This window comes from Onychomys torridus, chromosome 5, assembly GCF_903995425.1.
Source record: "Onychomys torridus chromosome 5, mOncTor1.1, whole genome shotgun sequence".
Lineage (NCBI taxonomy): Eukaryota > Metazoa > Chordata > Mammalia > Rodentia > Cricetidae > Onychomys > Onychomys torridus.
This window is the reverse complement of record NC_050447.1, coordinates 82,915,059-82,936,239: the sequence shown is the minus strand read 5'-3', so window position 1 is coordinate 82,936,239 and position 21,181 is coordinate 82,915,059. Positions and strand designations below refer to the sequence as shown.

At 47.8% G+C, this 21,181-nt stretch overlaps 1 protein-coding gene across 2 annotated transcripts in view; it reads right to left on the bottom strand.

The window, feature by feature from the left end:
* Window positions 1–791: 791 nt before the first annotated feature.
* Jcad (junctional cadherin 5 associated) overlaps window positions 792–21,181 on the bottom strand; it is a 40,563-nt gene continuing 20,173 nt past the window's right edge. For both annotated transcript variants that reach the window (XM_036187665.1, XM_036187666.1), the window contains 2 exons: window positions 6,129–9,832; window positions 792–2,235 (listed from right to left, as the gene is read on the bottom strand). In XM_036187665.1, the coding sequence (XP_036043558.1) occupies window positions 2,201–2,235; window positions 6,129–9,832 (3,739 nt within the window). In that variant the 3' untranslated portion in view covers window positions 792–2,200. The remainder of the gene's footprint in view (window positions 2,236–6,128; window positions 9,833–21,181) is intronic.

Genomic DNA, 21,181 nt, shown 5'->3' with positions numbered 1-21,181 from the left:
TTACTAAGTGGAATGTTACCTTCCAAAAGATTTGCATATGGGCTTGAATCTGGCAAAATTAAGGTTAAAGTATAACTATTCACTATTTTGACCAAATGGCTGCAGGGAAACATGATATGATTTCAAACAAGACAGAATGGACGAGCATCCCATTTCAAACTGAGATACATAAGGCACATGAGTTCTCCTTCAGGATCCTTCTCTTTCTCTTAGAAAGTCTTCAGATGGTATCAGGTCACTTGACAGGAAGTCAGTACAGCACCAGTGTGCACACAGACATGCAGACATGGGGTCTACACATGTGGACACATGCACAGGGCCTTTTCACTTCATTTTAAGGAGGGATGTGCAACCCCACAGAGTCCAGGAGGTGGCTCAACCTTCACTTGGCCCTAGCAGATGATTTGACCACCACTACAGATCACCAACCTGCTTATCCACTGCCCCAGGGAGACCTACATCCCATACCCTTTTCCATGACAGAGAGCCAAGCTCTGGACGAAGATGAACATAGGGAACAGGTGCAAACCAAGACTGCAGGTATGGACATCTAGGAAGGTGTGTTGGTCTATTTGGATTCTGTTCTGTGTGGTCCAGTCAGAACATGTGAGGTTCTTAGGAGATAAAATAATAGTGTGTAGATAAGAGGCTGTCAAAGTCTGTCTTAGGACTAGAAGACAGACCAGCCATGGACTCACACTAGAGGAATTGGACATGTCTGAAAATTGATTAACTGTCTCAAAAAACTTAATAGAGAGGGAAACAAAAAAAAAAAAGAAAGAGAGAAAGAGAGAAAGGGAAGGAGGGAGTCAGGGAGAGAGGGAAGGAAGGGAAAGAAGGGGACAAAACCTTTGGAAGATGTAGCTAGCAAGGATCTTCCTCAGACAGAAGGTGAAATGCCACAAAACACATAAACTATGCAGGCAAATGCAGTAGTAGAACCACAGGCCTCTGATACTTCCATCACGGCATATGCACGCGAAGATACCACCTACGTACTATCTCCAAGCACTTTGTAGAATATGCAAGATTAGGTAATCAGGGTCATTCTAGACAAAAATAGATCTTTCTTTAAAGGAGCAAGGTGACGGGCAAGAGAAAAGTTTCTTCTCGGGGCAGATTCCCCACAGCAATACAAGATGAAACCATGAGGTTTGGGCAATCTTAGTTGACATGGCTGCAAATGACCGTGAAGCTGTTAGCCAGTTTTGAGAGGGGTGACTTGGAATGTGACCTCCCAGCTCCTTCTGTGGAAAAGCATCTTTGTGAGGATGAATGAACTTGTGATGATTGGTCTTCACTGACACTCTGACACAGCGTTCAAAGGAGCAGAGCCGAAGTTGGAGCAGGGGTAACGGTTTTGGAGCCGAGGTGGGCCCTCTCGGGTCCCTCACACACATAGGGATAGACTCTTAAATAAAATAGCACTTCCTTAAAAATCTGCCACCTAAGAACTGTTTATACATCATAGAAAAATAGCAATTTTATAAAAAGAAATATAGTTACTTTGTTACCTGGTCTATTTTAAACCAGCAATTACTTTTCATATAAAGAATATCTAAACATTCACACAGAGAGTAAGACCTAGGAAAGACGGAGTGCAAAGCAGAGCGCGGCACATTTGCTTCAATGCCGTGAATCACCTCTTGGGTGAGTTACAGCGTGAGTATGACCCTTCAGGAACACAGGAAGCTGCTGCCAGTAGAGAGCACTTACTTACCAATTACCCCACGCTGCCGAAGGTAGAGTAATAAAAATGGGCCATACATAGTCACATATTCTTCTTAAACTGTTAGTGTCCAAATACCAAGTGAAGGGCCTAGGCCACACTCCTAAACATGAGCATGAGCTGGGGAGACACAGCAGGGAATGCATGGCATTATGGTCCAATCAAAACTACCCACTGCATCTTCCACACTTGATTTTTCACATAAAACCAGATTAACACCAAGCTATTTACCAGCTCAGCCTAATCTACCAGGAAGGGGAACTGATGTGAAAACTCATTTCTAAACATAGGAATTATATATCCATGCTATAAAGACAGATGGTGTCAGCACACCACTGCTTTAGCTCCATAACAATTCTGTAGGGATGACGGATTTCCCACTGATGGGCAGAGCAGGAGTCGGAATGCTGAAAACCCAGCAGTTTCCAGAGTCAGCCTGGACAAGGCAGGTGAGGACTTCACCAGCATCCATCACACCCTCTCCACTCGGCTGGGATCATATGACTCTGCGAACAAGAAGGAAAGAAGATCAGTGGGACATTCACCTGCCATGTTTTATGTTTAATCCTCAGACTATAAGTACATTAGAGAACAAAATTCACATGTATAGAAAATTGATTTTTAGATACTTTAGCAAACTTATTTCACCAAGGAGTAAGAAACTATGGCTGAAATGCTGCTTTCAAGGAATGTGCATGATCATTACCAAATAAATACAGATAAGCAAAGCTGAGTTATTCAGTTTACTGATGGCACTTCCTGATGCTCATAGTACAATATAAATAATAAACTCACTGACCCTTAACCAGCAGCAACACCTTGATCTAATGATGATTCTTTTTTTTTAAAACAAACACCAACATTTATTAAGTCCTTTATTATTATTATTTATTATTTTTATTTTTATTTTTTTCTGTGTAGTCCTGGAACTCACTATGTTGACCAGAGTGGCCTCAGAGATTGGCCTGCCTCTGCCTCCAGAGTGTTGGGATTAAAGGCATGTGCTAATGCTACTCAATCCCCGAATGCTGATTCATTTTGATGTTTCCTCTCTCTCTCTCTCTCTCTCTCTCTCTCTCTCTCTCTCTCCTCTCTCTCTCTCTCTCTGTGTGTGTGTGTGTGTGTGTGTGTATACAAGTGTGTGCAGAGGCCAGAGGTTGATACTGGATGTCTTTCTCAATTGCTTTCCACTTTGTTCTTAATTTTTTTCTTTCCCTGTATGACCACCTTATTTTTTGAGGTAAAGTCTCTCGCTGAACCTGGAGCTCACTGATTTGCCTGATCTGGCTGGCCAATGATCTTCAGAAATCCAGTCTTGGCTGTCTCAGCACTGAGATTACAGGCATGCCGCTGCAGCTGGCTTTTGGGTTGGAGAGATTTGAACTCAGAACCTTGCATTCCTATCCATCCTTGAGAGGGACTGAAAGCATCTTTATGAACAAATTCTTCTCTTCAAGGCTTGGGGAACCTGGAATGTCACATGCATGGCCAGAAAGAAGAGGTTTCCTGTCTCCAGCTGCTACCAGCCATATGGCAGGACCAGGACTGGCTGCTTGCCTGTCAGCACACCTTCTAGAACCTTCTCATACCACGATGACCTTCTACAGCCTGCACTGGAAGAACCTCACACTGAGCCCAGATGACCTGGATTTCCCAAATGGAGCACCGTGCTGAGGGACAGAAGTGCCGACCGCCCCGAAATGGGAAACACTTGCTGCTGAGTGGAGGCTCTCCTCAGAGATCTGGAAGCTTGGCACACCCGAGGCTCAATCATGCACCTCCTGTGGTCAGAGCTCCCTGCCTTAACATTCCTAAATTTTTATGAGAAAATGGTTGACAAATCTGTAAGAGTATAAGATAGCCATTACAACAGATATTCTTCAAAAAAATACAAACAAAAATAGAATTACTACATAATCCAGCAAGTTCACTCCCGGGAAAGGGAATCAATATGGCTGCACATCCATGCCCACTGTTTATACAATTTATACTGTTTATACAGCACTGTCAATGCCAAGAGGTGGGAACAACCCACGTGTCTGCCAACAGATGAATGAGTAAAGAAAATGACTGTCTATACATAAAAATACACACAGTGGAACATTACTCAGTCTCAAAAAGGGGGGAATCTTGTCATTTTCAGTGACACAGATGATAAACCTTGGGGACACTGTGCTAAGCTAAGAAAGCACAACACTGTGTGATACCACATGTAGAATTTCTTTTTAAGTTACACCTGTATGAACAGAATAGGATGATGGCTTCTAGGAGCTAGGGGTTGGAGAAGAGAGGAGATATTGGGAGAGTATAAAACTGCACCTGTAAGATGAACAGGTGTGTTGAGGTTAGCACATCAGGGTGGATATAGTTAGCAAAGCACATGTGCTCTTGAACTCCATTCAAGAGGCTGTTAGACGATGGATATGTTAATTAACTTGATTATTTTACTTAGCACATAATATATGGTCTCTCAAACATAATGTGCATCTTAAAGACAGTAGCATCTTACACACTTACTGTCAATACCTTGACGAAGATGGAGAAAAAGTAACAGCAAGGCTCACCAGAGCCTAGAAGATGATTTTTAAAAGCCTGCAGGATGGTCTAATATTTATAGTAAACAACATTCTGCAATGCACCTGGAAAAGGATGCCATATGAAGGGCCTCTATCCCATCCCCTGCAGCTCAAAGGGGATGTCCTTTTCCCTCTGACTGGTGCACGCTTACATGCTAGGCAATGAGACTGCGGAAAACTAAGAACACTCTGCAGGCGCCACAGACTAGAAGGACAGAGCTGGCATTTAGGGGAGCTGCCAGAGCCTGCTACATGATGGACTGTCCCAGGGCCACCTGGCTAAGGGATGAAGCATTCCCACGATTTAACACCTCTTGACACTGCCCTCAGCAATACCATGTGACCACATAAGACGATAGTTATAACTCAGTGCTGTATGTGGAGCTCAAGGTATGCCGATTCTGAGGGTCCCTGTGAGCAAAGATGTCTTCTCATGTGCTGAGAATACAGTGGAGGGTTGCTAACAGAGAATGGAAAGTGCCACACTCCTAATGAGGGAGAGGCCGAGCTTCGAGTCACACAGGCACTGGGCACTGAATTGCTCACTTCAGTTTCTGGTACACTGAAGACAACACCACACAATGTACCCACATCCCAAGACTCAAAGTTGAGGCTAAGGACTCACATACGGGGAGCCATGGAAAGAATTCTCCAGAACAATAAGTTCTTTAGCTCATAGACAGTCTAGATCCAACAAAAATAGTGTGAGCCATGTAATGTTATTTTAAACAAGTTAAAACAAATAAAAAGAAACAGGTGAAGTTATCTTTAACAATATACTTTATATGTCCAAAATGTATTCTACTGATCATTCCAGAATATTATCATTCAACATGTAACATTTCAATGTAAAATTATTAAGCTATTTCAGGTTCTTCTGCATTGAGACTTTAAAACCTGGGTGTGTATTTTATATCACTTCAGTTTCAGGGGATCTGATGCCCTCTTCTGGCCTCTGTAGGCAGATGGATCTCCGTGAGTCCGAGGCCAGCCTGGTCTACAAAGAGAGACCTCATCTCAAACCAACAACTAAGTAAAAATAACCAGTTGACAAAGAGCGGTCAACAGGGTCCTGTGGGGGAAGGCCTATTATTTGGGCAGAAAACAAGAGTACAAATGTTCTGTAGCCAGCATGCGCCACTGAGCTGCCACAGCCGAGATGAGAGCTCTGAATAATGTCCTACCTCTGCAACACAGTCAGAGGCCCGAGAAGCTGTTTACACGGATACTTTTATGTAGCTGTTTCCTTAGTCAACTAAATCAGTAATATAACCATTCAAAATACAGGACAAGGTCTTGATTTCCAATTGGGAAAGCTTCTGGGTAATTTTTTAGATGAGCTTGTTTGCCTGTTTTTAATGTATTCACTATTCTTGTGCACGTGAGGTCCACGACTCTGTGAACGGGGTTCTGTCCTATGACTTTATCTGGGTCTCAGAGATGGAGCTCAGTCACCAAGCTTGCACAACAAGTGCCCTGACCTGCTGGCCACCTCACCAGACCTTCCTTCTTTCTTTCCTTCACTCCTGTCCGTCCGTCCTTCCTTCCTTCCTTCCTTCCTTCCTTCCTTCCTTCCTTCCTTCCTTCCTTCCTTCAAAAGGATGACATCTTGCTTTATGGCCCTGGCTGGCCTTCAAGTTTTTCCCACATCAGTCTCCTAGTGCTGGGTCTACAAGTGTGAGCCACCACACCTGTAGGAAAGATCTTTCTATGGAACCATTGCCAGCGTTGAGCTTAGGATACTCAGCAAACTAGTCATGCTTCTGATGGTCACACGGCTCCAAACTCACACCAAACACCTGCCCGCCGGCCCGACTCCTCACCTGCACACCACAAGTCCTGATTGGACAGCTTCTCCCTCGGTACTTCAGGATGCCCATTTTCTTCTTGAGGGATGACATCCTGAGAGACAGAGGACAGATGTCCTGCTTGCCAGGCCTGGTCTCTACCACTCGGGGACATAAGGCCTCCTGAAGGCCAGGCCTGACTCGCGGTGGCCTTTAAGTGGTCGGGCTCCTCCATGGAGTTTACACTCTTGGAATTCAGACACCTCATCCGAGACAAGGAGTTGATCTCCCTCATTCTTACCAAGCGATCTGTGTCTGCCTTCCTCGGGGGCGATGCCAATTTTTCCTGTAAACTCTCGATCATTTTGGAAGGGCTTCGGAGCCTCTTTTCGGAGCCTACCACGCTTGCAGTCTGTTCCATGAAATGGAACAGAGTGGACTTAAAGGGTGGTTTTGCCTCCTCATCCTTTTTCTCGGGCTCAGGGCTGGTGGCCTGGCTTGCAGGGAGCCCATCCACATCTGAGCATACAGAAGCCTGAGGGGCCCTGTCCCCTACAAAGAGGGGACTCGCAGTCCAGCCACACTTTCTCCTGCCATAGAAGGCATCGGTGGCCACTGTGCGGCCCCCTGATGGTGCTAAGCTGGGCAGTGAGTCCTCTCTGGATGACTCTAGGTTGCAGGCACTTGCATCAGGCTCGGGGAGCTGGCTCTGTCCTCCTCTCCTAGCACCTGGCAAGAGGGACTCCATGGCCACCTCAATGCCCAGGATCCTCTCTGCCCGCTCCTGCAGCGATTCACTTGGGATGACTTCCACGGTATTCTCTATACCCAGAGGCTCTGATTTATAGGCATTCTGCTTTTGTCCCCCTGTGAGCTCCAAAGACCTCAAGTCTGGTGTTGAGAGGCCTCGGTATTTGTCAGCGAGAGGCAGCAGGACTTCTCTGTCCCCTTCCTCACCACTGCCCACCTTTGGAGGGGTCTCTCTGCCTAGCTGCACAGACCCTAGAGCATCGCTGACCTTGGTGAGTTCTTGACTTCCTCTCAGTTCTGCCAGATAGAAAAAGGGGGCTGATTTTGTGTCACTGGGAGCCATGCTGCTCAGCGGACTCAGGCTAATGTCCCGCTCACACATCCCGTTCGGAACCTCCTGGCTTTGCTCGGCAACCAGGCTTCCATCTGTCCGCCGCTGCCGGACAAGAACACCTCTGCTGTCTTCCTCCTGCGCCTGGCCCAGGGGCTGCGGATGGGCACGTGCACAGCCGGGATTTGGTTCCTCACCCCAGTTCTCTGACTCATTCCTAAGTCTTCTTGCCTGGAACCCTGACTCCTCTAACACCAGCCCTGCAGGCTGTGGCTCTGCTCTCCCTCCCTGGCTGGTTTCATGGCGGCTTCCGGTCTCGGCTCTAGAGTCAGCACAGTCCTCTGACTGTTCTGTCTCACTGTCCTCATGACTGCTCCCACCACTAGCACCATGGCTTTCTTCCTCTTCCTGAAGCTCCTTGTTAAAACTTTCTAACTGACTTATCAGATCCCACGGCCGGCGGCTAACTGGTTTCAAGAGAAACTGACCAAAAAGTTGTGTGCTGTTGCACTGGCCTGCTGTGGTTCCCCCCTTCACCACCTCTGGCTTGGGTACAGGGCTGGCCCCAGGGGGCTCACCACAGACCCCCTTTGGCACAGATGCCTGGCTTATGGCTGGCGAAGTCCTTGAGAAAGCACTGTTGCGAGATGGGCTGAGGGACATCTGCCCTCTGAGGTGAGGTACACTGGGCTTCTGATTTTGGTCACTGGATGCTAAGGCTGCATGCAGGTGTACTTCGGAGGCAGTGGGCTCTGGGCATGTTGGGGTCAGTGCTGCACTGTTAGACTCTCCTGGCTTTGTAGCATGGGGGAGATGTGAGCTTTTGGAGTCTTCAGGGAAACTGGTTTGGGTCTGTTTATCTCTGTATTGGTGGCCTGGCCAGGAGCCAGCAGGCTGGAGCTCCCTGGGTTTGATAAGGTGGAGGAATCTGAGGTCATCAGTTTGGCCATCTTCTGGCTCCCCCAGACCTTGCCCTGGAGATGTTCTTCTCCAAGCCATGCTTCCCATGAGGGCTTGCAGCTCCAGGTCAGTGGAAGACATACTCAACAGACTTTGCTCCTCCAGGCCTGTACCCTGACATAGCCCATGCGTCTTATCAGCTCCCAGCTTCAAGTCATTGTTGTTCGTATCCGTACCTGGCGGCAGTGACTCAGATTTCACTGGGACAGAAACCAAACAAAATATGGTTGCATTGGCTTTCTTCTTTGAACTTTTCTTGGTCTGAATCCCAGTTTCAAACTTTCTGAGCTTGGTGTAGGTTTTGCAGGTACCCTCACCCTGTGGCTGTGGGGAAGAGGCATGGCTTTCTGGCTGGCTGGCTCTCACATCTGTTGCTAGTCCTCTCATGATAGGCTCTTCTGTTTGGCCAGGGAAGCCTCCATGTTCAATGTCCACAGGGACATGGCCCCGCAGCCACTGGGGACTGGAATGAGCAAAGGCTGAGCCCTGCTCATTGCCTGATGGGGGTGTTGGGCCCTGTGGTGAGAAAAGGGAACCATTGTACTGTCTTTTCCCAAGAGCTGGTTCCTGGGTAGTGATGATGCCAGAGTTATAGGGTATGTCATCAAGCTTTGTCTTCTCATAGTATTCTGGGGGCAGGGCTACTTTAATATGTCGAATCCGTGGATCGTCAAATGGAATGTACTCAATAGAACCCCCATGGGCGGCAAAAGGATAGGGGTGGGGGGGAAGGCCTTGAGGAGGAGTGCCAGGCGTCGGATCATAGGGGTTCCTAGCTACAAGGGAGCCAGTAGGAAGTGGACAGCTGGCCTCAGCTTTCTCAGGCAGTTGCTGCTGTTGACTCTGGCTGCTGCTCATATGCCTGGGCACAGGATCTTCAAGGTAGGGGTTCGGAATGTGCTGCGGGGGTGACCTGTATGAAGGAGGAGGCACATACACCGGGGGCTCCAAGCCAGAATCCAGCACACCCAACTCATGCCTGGAATCCTTACTTCTTGTTGGCTGCGAGCCACGTGGGTCCCTGTGTTGGTGGTCCTGAAATGCATCTTCTCCCCTGGGCTGTGGGTGAGAGCCATGACACGGAGTTTTAAGGGGTTTCCCAAACCTAGGCCGGGGAAAAGGGCCTGAAGAACTAGCTTTCTCAAGATTCCTTGTGGGTTCCAAAGGTGGTGGGCAGCTAGGAGGGTATGGTGGCACTTTGGGGACACCTGGTAAGTGCCCATCGTGTAGTGGAACAGGAACTTGTGTGAAATGCAGGCTCTCGGGAGAAAGAACTCGAGGCAATGACTGGGATTTCTTTTTGTTCTGAGATGTCAGCATGTGCTCTCCTTGAACAAACTGGTACAGGTCCTGGAACATTTTCTCTCTGTCACCCTCGGACACTTGCCTCCCTAACTTCCTTGGCTGCTCCCAGCTTTCCAAGCTCACGTTGTACCACTTAGCAGGAGCTGGCGTCCTCAGCTCTTCTTCCCAAATGGCCTTCTTTATCACATGCTCTGTCCTTCCTGCAACTTCCCAAGGGCTCTCTCTCACATGGATGGGCAGACTGTGGGTCTGAGCCATTCTTCTGGTCTCCACATCTTCCCAGTCCCTGGGACCCAGCAAGCCACTGCCCTCCTGCCTTCCTCTGCTCCGGTAGGCGTGGTCACTACCAATATGGGGCTGAGAGGACCATGCTAAGACGGGCTGATTAGAAAACCTGCAAAACAGAGAGGCAGATGTTATGTGAGGCAAAAAACCACCCTGTCTGCTTCAGTGATGGACGCTCAAGATCCGACTTGGGTTACTACCTTTGAAAAATTGGTCCCTTTGGTAGTTTGAATAAGAAAGGCCCCCATAAGCTCATATAAATGAATGTTTAATCACCGGAGAGTGAGACTCTGTGAAGTGATTAGAAGGATTAAAGGTGTGGCATTGTTGGAGGAAGTACGTCACTGGGGGAGGGCTTTGAGGTTTCAAACACCCTTGACTAGCCCAGAATCTTTCTCTGCCTATGGATCAGGATGTAGTTTTCAGCTGCTGCTCCAGTGCCAGCTTGCCAGCACGCTCCACTCCATAATGACAATGGACTAAACCTCTGAAACTGTAAACACGCCCCGGATTAAATGCTTTCTTTCATTAGAGTCATGCTGTCTCTTCACACCAATAGATGTTGCCAACTACAAAGAAAACAAGGCCCACCAGTTATGGTTGTCACCAAGGGCCAAGTGACAGCAGCAACCTATCCACAGGAATACCAGGGATGCTGGCTGTACTAGAGAGGACACGAACCTCACAACTTCAAAACACTTGGATTAAGGGAGCACCCCGGAGGAGTAATGTTCTCTCCAAGCAGTCCTAGGGCACCTGCAGACAGGCCAGGCATGGTCCAGAGCAACTGTACAATCTGAGGGAGCCTGCTGTTCAAAGCAGGGCACCACAGCACATCAGAACCACCGAGGGACACCGACGAGGCACACTGCCAGGTTCCAGGGTCCCATTCCCAGTCCAGCTCAGTGTGACTGGATAGGGTACCACATTATACAGTTGGGACTAAGTTCCCACAGGGTGATGATTTCAGAGATTTGGGGAACTTACTTTCCTAGGGATTGAATCCAGGGGCTTTCAAAATCCCAGTGCCCAGGAGTATCTTAGACGTGTTAGAATCTGGGACCTTGAGGGAGACCAGGCAAAAGAGCACCTGCAGGGTCCCCTGGTGCTTCCGAGAACCACAGCTCTGGCAGAGTCCCCACATTTCTCTGATGGTGAAAATCACCACACAAGTATGTTAAACATCCATGCCCCACTGCAAACCATGTTTCAGTCAGTGACAGACTACATATATGACAGTGAAGATTATAGGAAAATTATAATAGAGTAGGAAGCCCTACCACCTAATGATATTATAGCTATGGCAACACTATGGTGCAACCCATTACCCGTGTTTTCATGGTGATGCTGATGTCAGTGCACTTACTGCCTGAGTCACATAAAGGCACAGCAGGTACAATTATGGAAACATGATAGGTGATAATAAATGAGTGTGTTATTTATTTTATTATTGAAGGGTACTTCTGGTTGGCTGCATTATGCTGTGGGCAGCCTCAGCATTTTGTATCAGCTGACTTCTTGGCTTCATCAAGAGGCAATGTCCTCTACTGCCTACTAGATTTGCACAATTCCAAAAAATCAAATAATGATGTTCCTCTCAGAATATGGTCCACCTTTAAATGACACAAGTCTATATGCATATTACCAAGTCTCTCCTGGTGAAAGCTCAGCTTCGGTAAATCTTGTTCTAATCCAGGCATCTCTATGTTTAACTAGTACATCTGGGGATTTTTTCCTTTTCCTGGTGTGTGTGTGTGTGTGTGTGTGTGTGTGTGTGTGTGTGTGTGATCATCTATGTGTGAACACATGGGGTGCATGTGCATGCATATGGGGGACCAAGGTTGATGTTGGGAATCATCCCCCACTGCTCTCCCAAATCTTATTTGTTGTGGCAGGGCCGCCCAATAAAGCCCAGGGCTTGCGACTCTGGCTAGCCAGCTAGCTCCAGACAGCCCTAGTCTCAGCCTTTCAAGGCTGAGTTACAAGCAGTCCACCACAGCCACATGGCATTTTCTTGAGCGATAGAGATGTGAACTCTGTCTTGAGCTGGCAAGGCAAGTGTTTTTAACTACTCAGCCACCTCCTCACCCTCCCTAAGAAACTCTTGTCCTCTGATGATAATTTGGAAAATCTTCTAAGTGAGCTAGTGAGGAGTTTTCACTGCATATACGTTTTCTTGGAAGCCTTTAATAAACTACCAATGGGGGCTGGAGAAATGGCTCAGTGGTCAAGAACACTTGTGGCTCCTCTAAGACCCAGGTTCAGTTCCCAGCATCCATGTAGTAGCTTATCGCTATCTGTAACTCTAGTTCCAGAGGATTTGATGCCCTCTGCTGGCCTTTGTGGGCACCTGCATGCACATGGTACATATACATACACTCAGGCCCTCACACAGATATTTAAAATAATAAAAATAAATTAAGAAAAAAAAAAAAACCACCCAGTCGGGGCGGTGGTGGCGCATACCTATAATCCCAGCACTTGGGAGGCAGAGGCAGGTGGATCTCTGATTTCGAGGCCAGCCTGGTCTACAGAGCTAGTCCAGGACAGGCTACAAAGCTACAAAGAAACCCTGTATCGAAAAAAACAAAAATAAAACAAACAAACAAACAAACAAAAAACACCCTTAAACTGAAAACTACCAAAGCCCAGGCCCCACCTCCAGATGTGTGGATTTGATTGGACTATTAAGGAGTCCAACATCATTATATTTCAAATCTTCCCAAATGACTCCAGCCTGCATCCAGGGGGTTACATTACAGTTCTAATGCAGTTGAAGAAAGTGTTGGGCAACACTGCTGTGCTGAGTACAGTATTCAGATGCTCCCCACACATGACCAGAGCTGGACAGTGCACAGAAAACCCTGCAAGATGCTCAGGGAGCACAGCTGCTCGGATGAGCCAGACAGAAGAATGACTCTAAAGTCAGTGTTTCGAAAACATACATTAGCAAAATACAATGTATTCCTTGTAGAAATGAACATTGGAAGAACACGCACGAGGCCCAAATCCAGACGGCACTGGTCATCGTCCCCATGGCTGGGTGAGGACCTGGGGTTTCAAGCAGTCTTAGTTGTCCAGGTATCTGATCATTGTGCCTCTTCCCTAAGGCTTGGGCTACAAGCAGCAGGTGGCGATGGTTCTTTGGTTGCTGTCTGCCCTGCTGGGTTTACCAAGTGTTCCCACACACTCACCTAAGCTTCAAGGAGGAATGGCTGTCCTTCCTATTTTGCAAAGGAAGAAACTGAGGCACAGAAGTCACTCAGTGCTAACGTTTATCAGACAGTTATGCTGTGCAATACTGAGTAGCAAGGGTGCCAAATAATTATCTCACTTAAAATTCACCACCGCCATTATTTCCCCCTTTGGCAGGTAAGGAAGCCAGGGCACAGAAAAGTTAATCAACTTTCCCGAATGAGCCCATTTGTGAGAATCCGGGAAAGACTGTTAAGCAGAGAAGTGCAGGAGACGACCCAGTCCATTAACCACTGCATTCCGTTTCACTCATCACCGGAGCTTCTGCTGTTGTTGTGTGATTGATTATTAATTTGTTGATTCGAGGCCTCAGGTAGCCCAGGTTGGCTTTGAGTTCCTGATCCTTATTCTTCCTCCCAAGTGCTGGGTTCCGGGTATACACCACCAAATCCATAGCCAGTGCATTTTAGTTCTTCCATTGTAAGTTAAGTTCCCTCCAGCCTTCAATTGTGATAGATCAACACTATTCCCTAATATACGCACGATGGGACCAGTGTGGTCCACTACATGGATTCTGTTCTAGCACGCTTTGAGGAACACTTTGTCCACTAGCACTTGACGTAAGTCTCAGCTCATTGAGAATAAACTCTTACCGAAGGAATGGGTAGATCGTGGGCCATGCTGTCAAATCCACCCTAGATAAGCCACTTCAATTTACAGTCGCAGCTGGTATGTGGAGGGACTGATGGGCTTGCACAACTGTCTCAGCTCTGCTTATAATTATTTTTTCCTCATGAGATAAGTGAAATCAGCTTCTCGTTGTTCTCATTTACATTGCTTTGATTGGTGGTAAATACCCCACCACCACCACCACGTCTTCCCCCACCATTTGTCTGGAGGCATAGTGGAGTCAAGACCATGAGGGCCAGGGAAGGACCCAAAAGCCTCTGGTCCTGTGTGACTACGGCACCTAAAGGTCTGGAAAGGGACTGGGGCAGAACACAGCTGCTATGCAAGGGGTCCTTGTGAAGTTACATGTTCCTTGAATTACTACTATTCTTCCTTGGGAGTTACTTATTTGCCTCAAGGGACAGAATTGGCATCCAAGTAACTGATGAGGCAGCCGCCATCTGAAAAGCTTAGTCATTTTTGGAGGTCGTGTGCCTCACTGAGAGGCCTACATGCTTCTGCATTTGCTTCTTACTGTAGGCTGCCAATCTTGTCGCTGCATTCTAGTTCTTGTTTTTCACAGTAGCTTTTGAATCCTCAGCAGAGTACTGCCTGGATTAAGTTCTAGAAGACTCATCACTTTGGAAGCCATTGCCAGGGGTTTCCTTGAACACTACCTCCCCACGCAGGTGAGTCAGCCTTGTCTAGAACTATAGTAGGTAGCCATTCCAGCCTTGGCCTGAAGTTCCAACCCCAACTGAGGCTTTGGTAATGGTCACGCCTACAAGGCGGGGCCGAGAGAGGATGCAGAAGATCCAGGATCCAAATGAGAGGGATCTCTTGGTGCCCGGACCCTGGACGCTGGAGGTGGACCCAGCAGAGTTCTCCAGAGAACACCGCCGGACTGCGCCATACCTTTGCCAGACCATACAACCTACCTACCCCTTCATTTGTAAGTTACCCCACAAAATAAACCTCCCTTTTAACTACGTGGAGTGGCCTTAATAATTTCACCAATATAGAACCTGCAGGAGACATCCACTTGAGTGTCAACGATCATGGCTGGAGGGCAGCGGACTCTGTAGAACACTGAGGCAGCTCAGTGAGACACTCCCTGCAGCAGCCACAGGCTGAACTGAGGGGCTGGCCTTCTTCCCTCTCAGCTGTGACACGCAGTGGGCTTTGTCTCCTCCTGTCCTCACTCCTAGTGGCCTGACCACTTTCTACAGGGGCTGGCTGACTTTATAAAGGAAGTCACAGTGTGGCTCTAGCTTCATGGTGAGCATGCTTAGAGAGGAGATGGAAATCCCAATGTGCTGTTTGTGCAGGCATATGCCGTGACCATGACCAGACGACAGACAAAAATGACATAAACAGGGTGAGAATATAGACAGGCTGTGACTTCCTATTGATGTGATGTGGGCAGTTTTCTGCTCTGTGCAAAAAAATGTTATCATCCTCACTTTGTCAAAACTAATCAAAATCACTAAGCATCCCAGGCTAAATTTATTTGCATAATACATCCAAATCCCAAGTTACAGAAAATCCAGGTCCATCTGGGAGATTTTAAACGAACTATTTTCTTTTCATAATTTTATTTATGTGTACATCTACTTGTATGTGTGCATGCCACATAGCATAAGTGTCCGCAGACAGAGAGGGTGTCGGATGCCCTGGAGCTAGGCAGTTGTGAACAGCTTAATGTAGCTGCTAGAGGCAGACTTAGGTCACAGGTGCTCTAACTGTGAAACCATTTCCCAGCCCCATAAATAACCTATTTTAAATATCAGGCCATATGACATGGAAATTTCTAGATATAGCAGTCCACACCTAGAGCCCCAACGCTTGGAAGGAGGATTGAGTTTCAGGTAAGATATGACTACATAGTGAGACCCCGCCTCAAAACAGCAAACCAAGGAGGAAGACACATCTCAGTACATAAAGACTCTTACTCCAAGCCTGGTGGCCTAAGTTTGATTCCTAGAACCCACATGGTAGGAACAGAGATCCAACTCCTGAAGATTGGACTCTTTTAATCTATACACACACACACACACACACACACACACACACACACACACAGAGATAGATAGATAGATAGATAGAGAGAGAGAAAGAGAGAGAGAGAGAGAGAGAGAGAGAGAGAAGCAGCAACAAACCTATCAAGTAATTATTTAACAACTGTCTACTTTGAACCTAGTGTGAACCAGGCCATGACAGGCACCACACAGGGAATGTTCTGTAAGATCTCCTTCAAACAAGTCACCATGTGCAGATTCTCTACTAGCTTTGAGACACAGCATCACACAAATCAAGTGCTACCTCATACCGCTTTCAAAGCTTCAAGGATGTTCATTAAGGCTTTTGGATAAAAACAGGGTAAGAGCAAATTTTTCTTTAAAAAAAAAAAAAAAACAACAAATAAGTAAGAGCTAAAGATTTAACACAGACATTGTTAACAATGGACTCTGCACAAACGTGCTGGGCACACTGATATGGGGTGGGAGAGAGATAAGATGGCACAGTGAATGTGAGTCCAGATGCTCCCCTGCCCCCACACACACTGAAAGGATGACAGGACAAGCTGGGCTGTGCTGAGTTCCCAGAGGACAGGATGGGGAGGTGGCAGGGAAAGCCTCCCTCTCAGCCCAGCATTATCATGGCCAGAGAGATGAAGCTAACAGGATAACTGATAAACTGCCTGGAAAATATTTGAAATACAAACACATTAGAAAAGTAACACATCTAAAGGAAACTAGCAGACACACTCCCTGGTCTGCGAGACAATTAAGAGAAGAGTTAGGAGGACCCTGTGTTCCTTTACTGGTCTTGGATTTTCACTTCGCTGTTTTCTGCAGTGTCTGGGATCAAACCTACTGTTTTACACATGCATGCTCCCACGGAGCCCCAGCCCCAGCCTGTCCTCTAAGATGTTTTATTCCGCGAGACTGTGCATGCTTGTGGGTAAGCCCATGTAACAGTGCATGTGTGGAGATCCAAGGACAGCCTGTGGGAATCAGTTTTCTCTCACTGCTACCACATATGTTCCTGGGCTTAAACGCAGGTCACCGGGTTTGGTGGCAGGCACCTCTACCCTTTACCCATTGAGCCATCTTGCTAGAGCCCTGTCTTCTTTTAAAAGCAAGTCTAGAGGCTAGGAAAATGATCTGGCATCTAGGTAAAGCTCTTGCTGAGTGAGCAGGACCAGTTACACACATAAACGCAGGATGGGTGTGGCAGTCCACCTGCAACCCCATAGGTTAGGAGGCAGAGATAAGTATCCATGGGGCTTCACGTGAGAGATCTGCCTCAACATATAGGACGGGGAACCATCACGGATGACACATGATACCAATCTATAGCTTCTACACACATGTACATATGCACCCTCATACACATGCCCCCAGAATACATACATACATGCACACACACAGCACACAAGCTAAAAACAAAAAGGTAAGTCTAGTACTTAGAATGGAAAACACTGATTTTAACTGCTGTCACATGCTCTGATAGGATTATCTTCTCAGTGCATTCCACGGTCATTATGACTGACTTGTGACCATTTGGGCACAGGATGTAGGTGTGGTCTAGTAAAACACCAAGTAGAGGAGTGCTGCCTTGCACACTGACCTGTGCAAAGGGAAACACGGGCACTGCAGTCACCTCTCCCTACTCCATGAGCATCATCCTGAACCCATGGGGTAACTCAAGGTCCAGTCACTTGTCCTTCCATGTGAAGGTCAGAGTTGGGATGAGAGGTCCTGAAGTCATATATATGTCTCCTGGAGCAGTGGCTCCTTCTTGGTTGCCAAGTGTGTAGCCTAGTAGATGCTTACTGTTGTCGATCACCTGCATGCTCTGGACCAGGATGGCTGCGGCCACAGCCTAGTCCTTCAAAAGTCACCCTCCTCCTTCCTGAGGGCTCAGTGGTTTGTGGCTAGGTGAGTAGGCTAAACATAAAGGCTGTAGGCTGTCAGCACATTCTCCTTCTGGGGGTGACTACCTTCTCCAAACTGGTGTGGCAGGAGCCATGGCACCTTTTTACAGCTGCTCGTATTTATCAGCCCCGGCCCAAGGTGCTCAACAAGCTTTTGCAGCGGGGTCCTGTCTTCCCCTGAAGAATTTGCTGCAGGCCTGGAAGCCTATCATTCCCTTTTTTAGCGTCTTGGAGACATTCAGTTCACACAGAGCAAACATCCCTCTGATAGAGAAGAACAAATAGAAAGAAGAAACAGGAGGTGGGGGAAGACCGAGACTGAAGGAAGAGCAGAGGCTAGCGTGACTTAAAGGTCAGTCAGGTAGACAACATAAAGCTGCTGGGCAAACCGACAGCATCACGCTATCCAGCCAGGGCGCCTGGAAGGCTGCATGGGCAGTGCCCTACCAAGAAGCTACCACTGGCTTCATACTGCTGGGCCTGCTTTTCACAATGTCACCAATGACTGCTATCACAGAGGACCTGACGGCATTTTCAAGAATTTATTGGGAGATGAGGATTTAGCTCAGTGGTAGAGCTCTTGCCTAGCAAGCACAAGGCTCTGGGTTCGATCCTCAGCTAAAAAAAAAAAAAAAAAGGTGTGTGCCACCACATGAAGCTCCTTGCCGGGCGGTGGTGGCACACGCCTTTAATCCCAGCACCCAGGAGGCAGAGCCAGGTGGATCTCTGTGAGTTTGAGGCCAGACTGGTCTCCAAAGCGAGTTCAAGGAAAGGCACAAAGGTACAGAGAGAAACCCTGTCTCGAAAAACAAAAAAAAAACAAAAAAAACAAAAAAAAAAAAACCAAAAAAAGAATTTATTGGGCTTTGAAAAGATGTTAAATGTAGACATTCAACAAGGAGGGAGGGCAATCTCTTCAAGGGACTCAGGTAGTCAGTGTTCACAATGGCATCTTTGGGATACACATATTGCTAATACCTACACGGAGGCCTGTGAAGTCAGTTGCCAACACCACAGGCTGTGGAGTCCTGCCCAGGGGCCTGGGCTCCACCAAGAGCAGCTCATACTAGGAAGAATACAGGCATCCAGAAGCCATCCCTGCCACAGGGCCACAGGGCCACAGTGTCCCTTCCACACTGAGCTAGCCCTGGCCTTCAGCTGCTCTCATGTGAGTGCCAAGACTCTTCCAAATCACCCCACCGCCTGTTGGGGCAGTGCCAAGTTAAGAACAATCTCGGGCCAGTGCCACGGCTCAGTGGGCAAAGATACTTGCTGCTGAGCTTAGCCACCTGACTTTGGTCCCTGGGACCCCACATGGTAGGGACAGAACTGAGAGGCTGCTCTGACTTCTGCTCACACGCCATGTCGTGTGCTTCAACACTACAAATAAACAAGTATATTTTAATGTAGAAAGATAGAGAAGCAGAAGGGAGGGAAGGAACCCCGGCACACAAACCACCTCAGACCCGAGTGGCAGCAAAATAAAAACAACTGGGGAGCAGGTGGGTGGCCACCAGGGGCCGGTAGCTGACGTGAAGAGTGGGCTTCGGAGCACGTGCATTTTTGAGGAAAACCCTTCCTGAGGATGTACTTCAGAGAAGAAAGCTGTTCCACATATGCCCCACCTTTGAGTCATGTCCCATGTTACTGGTGGAGAGGCAAGGGCATACTGGTGACTCTGGAGCAGAAGGGAGGCGACACTTTTCAGACTTTCCAGTCCAGAAGCAGCCTTCCTAAGAGGACCTGTGCCAAGTCACCTGTGCCCACAGGCATGCCAACGGCAGACCACCTTCTCACTTTCAGGCCCCCAATGGACCAATTGACAGACCGCCTCCAGCCCACAGGAAAACTAGTCTTGGGACATCTTTTCAGAGAGAGATCGGCACCAGAGCACCAGCTAGGAACTAACAGGGCAGAGTCTGCTCCCACTTGTAGTGTGGCCATTCACATCTGGTGCCTGGCTGGTAGCAGCACCCAAAGCAACATTTAGTGGCACCCTTCTGACTCAGCTTTAGGAAGCTGACCACATGGGAACCATGTGGACCAAGATGAAGACGTCAGGAGTGTGAGCTCTTCTGCCCTGGCTTAAAAGGACAGCATGGATGTTAAGTGTCAACCTCACAACTTTTTTAGCTGAGGATTGAACCCAGGGCCTTGCACTTGCTAGGCAAGTGCTCTACCACTGAGCTAAATCCCCAGCCCCCTCACAACTTTCTAACTATGCACACCTCCTGCTGAATCCTTAACCTCCCCACCTCCAATGCCTCTCCTCTATAGTGGGGACAACAACAATTCTGCCTTTGGGAGCTTGCTGGGAGACACAGTGAAATAAGGCAGAATGTTTCACATGGTACTGAACATGGAGAATATTGTTTCAGCTATTACTAACCCAATTATAGTAAATTCTTGGTGGACCGGGAACGTCAACACTCTTCCTTCCCATCCTCGGGGAGAGAGGTACAGGCAAGCACAAAGAAAGGGGAAGATCGGAATGCTTTCCATGATGTGATGGCTATTTCAGTCCACATTTTCTTTCTTCTAGGTTGTAGCCCCTAGGCCTTGACAATAGCAGGAACTGATGATCCAGCTGAGTGTCATAACAAGATGCTGCCTCTCCCAGCACAGCTGGTCGCTAAGGAAGAAGCTACACCCGTTTCCACAGGACAATGCAGAACAGACCAGTGTTTGGTTTTAAAACCAAACAGGAAGGGCAGCGTCCACCCATCTGCTCTCGTGTAAATCCAACAGGTAAGCAGACTATTCCAGGGAATCCCACTTCCTCTAACAGGAATTAATACGCTCTTTACCAAGTGAGGCTTTGAGTGGTACAGTCCACTTGGTGCCACTGAAGACACGATAGCTCTTCACTTCCCACTCCCATTTAGACCAGCCTCCTTGCCTCCATGTATTCGATCACTCAGCCCATGTGTCTGGCCCATCGTTCTCTAGCAGCTGATTAGTACAGTCCTCTTCGGGGCATAGTGATCCACTAAGCTCTTGCTTAACCTCGTGTTTCCTACTCAGACGGCATTTCCTACTTCTTAAACTTACCTAGTCTCTAACTAAAGACAAGCTTCCTCATGGACAAGCCTCTTGGTGATGCCATGGCTGCCAAGACACAGGAAGGTCTTTGGAAGTCCTTCCTCGCCACTATGCTTCTGCAAGACATTGGTCCCAGGATCTACCCCGCCTCCTGCTGAGCAAATTCCTCAGCAGAAGGCAATTGGCAGAGTGAGCAGGAGACACTGGGGACCCAGGGCCCCTGAACAGGAACAAGGGCCTGGAGGAAAGGCCCGGGTTTTGCTTGCTCAAAAGCATGCTAGCTCAGGAATCTGCATTGTCTCCATGATGAAGCCAAGATGTAGCACTCCGTGCTGAGGATCTGAAGCAAGCCCCACAGATAGTGTGTGGGCTCAGAACTTGGAAAGAGGAAGAGAGACACAGAAACTGATGTTAAATGTAAGCACTTACGCACTCCTTTTTTAGAAGACCATTGTAAGTAGGGTATGATTTGAGAGAAGCTGAAAAAAAAACAAAAACAAAACCCAAATGAACTGTTTACCATACCCAGTAGCACCATTAAGAAGGGATGTTTATCCACCTGATATAAACCACCCAGGATGAAAGAGAGCCTGGAGCCACCGCATCAGAGAC